This window comes from Penaeus monodon, chromosome 16, assembly GCF_015228065.2.
Source record: "Penaeus monodon isolate SGIC_2016 chromosome 16, NSTDA_Pmon_1, whole genome shotgun sequence".
Classification (NCBI taxonomy): domain Eukaryota; kingdom Metazoa; phylum Arthropoda; class Malacostraca; order Decapoda; family Penaeidae; genus Penaeus; species Penaeus monodon.
The window spans coordinates 48,366,923-48,373,984 of NC_051401.1; the positions used below are offsets into that span (position 1 = coordinate 48,366,923).

General features: G+C 43.8%; 1 protein-coding gene across 1 annotated transcript; it reads right to left on the reverse strand.

Annotated features, from left to right (window-relative positions):
* Nucleotides 1-432: 432 nt before the first annotated feature.
* LOC119582891 lies at nucleotides 433-4,817 on the reverse strand. The gene is made up of 4 exons (XM_037931396.1): nucleotides 4,154-4,817; nucleotides 3,878-4,012; nucleotides 979-1,220; nucleotides 433-658 (listed from the first exon to the last, which is right to left on the reverse strand). The coding sequence occupies exons 1-4, from the start codon at nucleotides 4,716-4,718 to the stop codon at nucleotides 623-625; spliced, it is 978 nt and encodes a 325-aa protein (XP_037787324.1). The 5' UTR covers nucleotides 4,719-4,817; the 3' UTR covers nucleotides 433-622.
* Nucleotides 4,818-7,062: the final 2,245 nt, after the last annotated feature.

Genomic DNA, 7,062 nt, shown 5'->3' on the forward strand with positions numbered 1-7,062 from the left:
CCTCACTACCTGATTTGTCAGTCTTATCTTATCATTGCGACTCTCCTTGTTATGATGCATTTCTTTAACACACACACACATATATATACATACATACATCTATATGTTTGTATGTATGTATATATATATATATATATATATATATATATATATATATATACATATATACATATATACATACATATATATGTGTATAATATATATACATAGATACATAAATATATATATATATATATATATATATATATATATATATCTGTGTGTCTGTGTCTGTCTGTTTGTGTGTGTCTGTATGTGTCATTCCATGCCAATTGTCATTTTGTCCTAATCCCTTTTCTTTTATTTTTACAGGTAACCGTTGTGTTAAAGGCAACATTGGTATGTGAGTAGCACGTGCTTGCCTTTCATTTCATAGACGAATCAAAGAAATAATTGTTTTATAGAAAATATATTTCTAAGAAAATATACAGAAAATGTAGGATATATACAAATGTTATTTGAAAAAGATATATACAACATGGTGGATAAGACATTAGCATTATGAAACAGAAAATCTAAATTATATGGCAACACAACAAGCACTAATACAATATACAATGAAATACAAGATGCATCTACAAGATTATCCAAAGAGGATTCCAGGGAGTGTTTTTCTCATCTGAAAAATAAATAAATAAAATAATAAAATTAAGTACATAAAAATAAACAAATAAATTAGTAAATGCAAATAGAAAGTCGTGATAATTGACAGGGTTGTAAAGAAAACAATAAACAATAACAACCATTAGAATGTTATCAACAATACAATAACGGCATCTTTGAAATAACAGAAGAGAGGAGGAGGCAATGATGACCACAAAGTATAGGTATTGAGTGATTTATAGTACATAAGAGAAGGTAACACCATAGTACAAACATACTCATAAATAAACGAGATAAAAAAGAAAAGAAAACAAAAAAGAAACCTGAATGTCTCACCTTAGATAAGACGTTCATGCACTCCCTCTGCTGCTCCTCCGGAACGGTCAGGATCACCAAAGACGCGTCTCTGTTCCTCTTCCTTCCCTTCCTGAGTCGCTTGCCTCCATCCAGTTCATCTGTGGTCATTTGGGTGTCCAGTTTCACTTTGAAGCCGTTCTTGAGCTTCGTCATGTGGTCAGCGTGGAACACTCCCAGTTTTGTGGACGTTTCGCCTTCTAGTTTGTAGAGAGCGCACTTGTCTGTGTGGAAATGAAAGATCTGTTGTGGAGCTTATCATTTTAGCATTATATTATCTCGCTTTCTTCCCCCCAATCCCTTGCCCGTTGTTGTCGTGGGGGGGCTTAGGAGGCGGAGACTGGGACCCAATGATGGGGAACTCCCCAACCTTGGGACTCAGCCCTCGACTCAACTAATTTTGCATGGTCTTTATTTTCCTTCCCACTTTCGTTCTGTCCCTTCACCAAACCCTTCTGCTATCCACCTCCTAAGGTGTGAGAGCCGTGCTGAAAGGATGAAAGGCTGACTTTGTGCCAGTCCTGAAAGGCCTGAGGGACCCATGGGCACGGTATTCCCCTGATTTAGTTATCTAGCCCTTACCCCTCAAGGGGACCCTGAGGGGTGGACTGTTTTTATCCCCAACATAATCCAGGCTTACCATGGCCAGTAATGAAAACTTATCCCCACTATTAGGGGCAATGAGGCTTGCCCCTTTATCAAATAGCCCCAACGATGTAAACCCACCAGATTCCCAGACCCCAGGCTCTCCTTTGACCACGGCTCCAAACACTGCAATAACTACCCCCTCATTAATACCTTACAGCCTTATTGCCCACCTCCCATAACACTACCCCCTTAACACTACTCCATCTTCGTCACGCCCCCGCCCTTCGACTACCCCTATCTCTACAACAATTTTGAATACCCTCTTCAGCACAGCTAAATGGGACCGATTTTCGTGATCCCTCCCACAGCTCCTACTCTGACAACACCCTTCTCTTCCAACAATGTCTCCAAAACAAGTAGGTAAAGTCTCTTTCCGTAGCCGACCCGACCGCTCCCGTCTTGTCACAGTAACATCCGAAAACCAAGCTATAGCATTAACAAAACTAACAAACCTATATGGTAACCCCATCCTTGCAGAACCCCATCCAAGCCTCAATACTTGCACCGGAACAGTTTCAATCTCCCCAGCAAATTGCCCAATCTATGACAAAGATTGGTCAGATTGTGGAGAAGATCTACTTGCCTGTCTCACAGACTATGATGCAACATCAGTACAATGCTACTCCATTCCCCCCAGAGGTCATCGAAAGAAACCCACTAACATAGCCAAAATTACCTTCCGTAGGCATGACCTTCCCTTTAACGTCTACATAGTAGGAGAATCCCTCCCTGTTCGTCCATACCAACCCCCTCCACGTCAGTGCCAAACTTGTTGGCGTCTAGGACACCCAGCCAAACATTGCCATTCCACAACCAGATGCCCACTATGTGCCCAACCTGGCCATACCCGATCTAACTGCCCTGCACAATCACGCACATGTGCCAACTGTGGCGGCCCCCATAATGTATTTTATAGGGGTTGTCCCACCTATAAATTTGAGTCTGAGGTAGCAACTCTCAGATTCAAACTTGGACTCACACTATGCGAAGCCAGACAAAAAGCACGTCGACGTGGTTTCTCCCATACTCCTTACTCCAGTAATACTGCTCATTCTACCAATTCTCCTAAACCCACCCCCTCCTACATCTAACCCCCCCTCTTCTACCTCCTACCTTCCCCAGTCAAACTCTTTTGCCATCCTAAATCCAGACACTCCAATCTCTACTACAGATACTTCAATCACCACTACAATCCCAACACCTTCCCCTCTCCCTCCTCGCACTACCCGTAACAGACAGAACAAACGTTCCACCCCCTCTTCCCCTACCACACAATCACCTCCACCTTCCTTTGCTCCTATGCTTGAGACACCAGTCCTCTCTTCCCTCCCTCACAAGAAATCCTTTATCCCCCAAAACTCCCGAACCAACTCCTCAGAAGAAACCATTGAAAATATTCAAGATTACCTAATGAAAACTGACACTCAACCTCCAAATCTTACAACTCCTGCTCCTTCCACACTCCAAGTAACTACTGATATCCATCCTCCTCCTAACGATATCCCCCCTACACCCTATCCTCCTACCCCCTCCCAACACAGCCCATCCCCCCCGACCCCAACCCCGCCCACATTAACCCTCCCACCATCCCCTCTATCCCTTCCACTCCGTCCTTACGCACCTGAATCCCTTATGTAACTCATTAACCCTCATAAAGTCAATACACACCACCAGACACTCCAATCCCACACATCCTACTGCCGTGCCCACGTTTTGAAACAACTCGTACCTCTGCTTTCCCCCACCTATCCCCCCTTCACCGACCTCCCAACCTATCAGACATCCTTACAGAATCCCACACTTTTTGCTTCAACAATCTATTCTCTTTCCTCAAACGCATACATATTCTTCATCTAATCTAACTCCTTACCATACCCGACCCTAACCCTTTCACTCACCAACTCCTTTGCCCAGCTTAAACAACTAATCACTAACTCAACCATCCTTCCCTAACATTAACTATAGTGCTACATGACCTTAGATGTCTAGCACATTTATCTTGCTTTTAACCATTAACCATTAACCATCTCGCTTTCTTTATGAGTTTGTTATTCTTCCCGTGTCTCATTCAGAGTAAACTATAAACAACATGGTGGCAATAATACTGAAAAGAAAGAAAGTAAAAGGTAGTTGTCCCGGTAAGTTATAAAAGCTCAAGTTGAGGCTACACCAGAAATACTGATCATGTATATAACAAGCAAACGGAAACTGACATGCAGTATAAGCAACTCACTCTTCTCTATAACAAGCCTAACGGACATGATCTCTCTGTCTTCGTCTCCGTAAAAGTGTGAGAACGGGCGTCCTTTCTCAGGGAAAACCCTTTCGATCTGTACCCCGTGGAGAATCGCCGTGTCCTGGGTGTTTCCTGTAGGATGTTGGGAAGATTTACCAATGTGGAAAGAGAAGAGACCTTTCATGTGCGAGATTCTATATACAAAGACATTCACTGACAGGGTATAAGAGGAGAGAGGCGGAAAGAGAAAAGGAGTGAGAGATGGAGACTTACCTTTCCCGTCGCAAATATTATTTTCCTTCAAAAGAATCGAAGAAGGAGCGTCGTTACTGTCTTCTGTCAGTTGCTTTTCCCCCGATGCTTCGTGGTCGTCTTTCTGAGGTCGTGTTCCTGTCGTTCCCTTGTGGTCGGGAACGTCCTCTCCGCACTCGAGTCCGCCTTCTGCCAAAATTTCTTCCTGCGCCTCTTCTCCCTTGGCTTCCTCCGTTTTCTGCTCTTTCTCGAACTCCTCCTCCCCCTTGAGCTCCTCCTTCAACAGCTGGTCAATCGTGGGGACGAGTTCCTCCGGCCTCGCTCGTAGGTCGTCCTGCGTGTCCCTCGCCGTGTCCTGGTCCCTCCTCCCCTCGGCGATGGCCCTCGACAGCGTGCGGCGGACGAGCTTGACGGATGCCTTGCGGGAGGGACACCTGCTCAGCTCCTCCCTCAGCTCGTACAGGGCGGCCATCACGTCCTGGCCGCTCTCCCGTAGTTTCCGGCAGATGAGGGCCGTGAGCGTGTCCTGACCTTTCGGCGGCATCCTGCAGAAGGAGTGTCTAGCGGTGGGAGAGATGTCACCCATGTCTGTACTGGCGGCGGTGCGGAAAGCAAGTGGCTGGTGGGGAGTCGCTGGACGTGCGGGTCGTGCGCCTCGCTTATCCAGGACGTCTTTGGGAAGCGCTGTTTGCTCACCCCACGGTCTCCAAGAGGTTTTATTACACCTTGGGTTGGCTTATCGGGCCGTCCGAATTTGTCAAAACGTGCCCCTGATTATTTTTTTTTGATGGTTAAAAAATCATTTCTAATGCACACACTTCAGTTACTGACATTTTTTCTCTCCACTATTCACTCTTATTCTTCCTCTTCAAATTTCCTTCCATCCCTTTTTTCTTCGTTAATTCTCTATCGTTCTCTCCCCTTTTTTCCCTTTCTATTCTCTTGCTCCCTCCTCTCTTTCCCAACTTCTACTCTTCATCCTTTCCCTTTTCCCTTTTCTGCCTTTTCTTATCTTCTCCTCTTTTCCTTCTTCGCTTCCCTCATTCCTTCCTCTACCTATCTCTTTTTCCCCCCTTTTTAGAACCGATAATTATTCTTTCCTCAAACTTTCCCTCACTCTCCATTCCCTTCCCTCTTTCATCTCTTTCTCTTTCCCCTCCCCACCTCAACCACCTTCCCTTTTCTCTCTTTCTTTCTCTTTTCCCTCCCTCTTCTCCACCTCTCTCCCCCTTTTTCTCTTTTTTCATTTCTCCCTTTCCCCTGCCCTTCCTCCACCTCGCCCCCCCCCCCCTTCCCAAATTTGTCATCCTCGTTTCCCCAAAAGGGAAAAAAAATATATCCGAAAAAAAAAACAACTACTCTATTAAGGCGAGTTCCGGCTGCAAAATTGGATTATTATGTTTAATCTTATCTGTTTTTCTCATTTTTGGATAATACCAGACCGGGTTTCTAAGTAACGTTTCCTCTTCTTCGACTTATCTCCCCTTACTCATGTGCTGAGTCATATTTTTTTACTACTATTATTTTCAAAAGTAAATTCTCTCTTCGCTACTACTGATATCCAGCATTTACATCATGAATGAGAAGAGCGCGTTTGTTTTGCTGTAAATATCACCCTTACTACGGTTAATGTCATAGTAAGATTGGAGGTGCTTTTATCATCATTTTCAATAACTCAAGTATGATGAAAATGAAATGCTGAAATACAAAGACAAGTATTATAATAATGATGATCGTTATGATAATGATAATGCTACGCCAGTGGGTCTTTGTCTCTGTGTGAAACATGTGTTAACATAAAAAGGATACCGGGCATGTTAATGAAGGGCCCTGGGGCAAACTGACGCAACGGCTGTGACGGAGGAGGAGGAAACACCCGGAGAGAGAGGCTTTGGGGGCTCCCTCCTGTAAAGACCTCGTGTGTGCCCTTGGGGCCTAAAAAACTTTGTTTTCCCCTGTTAAAGCTTTTCGTCTGGTGACTGCTGGGTTTCCCCCCCGTTTGTTCCCATGAAAAAATGTACGGGTAAATAACTTGTGTAAATAAAGGAAAGACTGTCATTTTTTTTTATTTTGTGCCTGCCTCGCCCTGGCGTTTCCCCCCAATGTTTTGGGGCCTGTGGGGCCGGGGCCTCTTGGAGCTTTTTTTTCCCCCTGTGAATAGCACCCGTCTGCCTACCCCTTTTTTGGGGCTGGAGACGAGGCTCCGGCGTAAAAATAAAATCTCAAGACTCGTAGAAATTTTTTACTGAAAAAGGTGTACTTTTTTTCCTCCCTCTCCTTCTTCCACCCCCTCTTTTTCCCTCCCGTCCCTTTCTCCCCTCTTCCTCCCTTCTTTGCCATCCCCCTTTTACTCCCCAATTTTTCCTTTGTTCACTCCTTCCATTTTTTTTTAAGAAATAATTACCCTTCCTATATCCCTCGTAAGTCTGTTCTTCCTTACCCATCTTTCCTTTTTTTAAACCCCCCTCCCCCCCCTTTCTCTCTCCCCTAATACTCCCCTTGTTTTTTCTTTCCTTCCCCCCCCCCCCCCCTCGGGTTGTCGGAAATGATAAATATGCATAAATTGAAGGTCTATTTCTTCTGTTGGTGTACTTGCCTATTTGAAGAAAAAGATTATAATAAATTGATGAAAAAAGTAAAATTAAAAAAAAATTGATAGTGATGATTGAAGTAAAGACGTGATATAATTGAAAATAAGTATACATAACAATAAAGCAGATTACTTCTTACCTCCCTTCTTTCTTTTCCTGCTTCCTCATCGCTTCTCTGCTAATTTTCTGTTAAAAACAAAAAACGACTTATTTGCTCTCTGCACTCTGTCGCTTTTCTTACCTCACTACCCGTTTTGTCAGTCTTATCATTACGACTCTCTTTGTTATGAGCATTTCTTTAAAAGCACACACACACATATACAAATAATCTATTTTTTG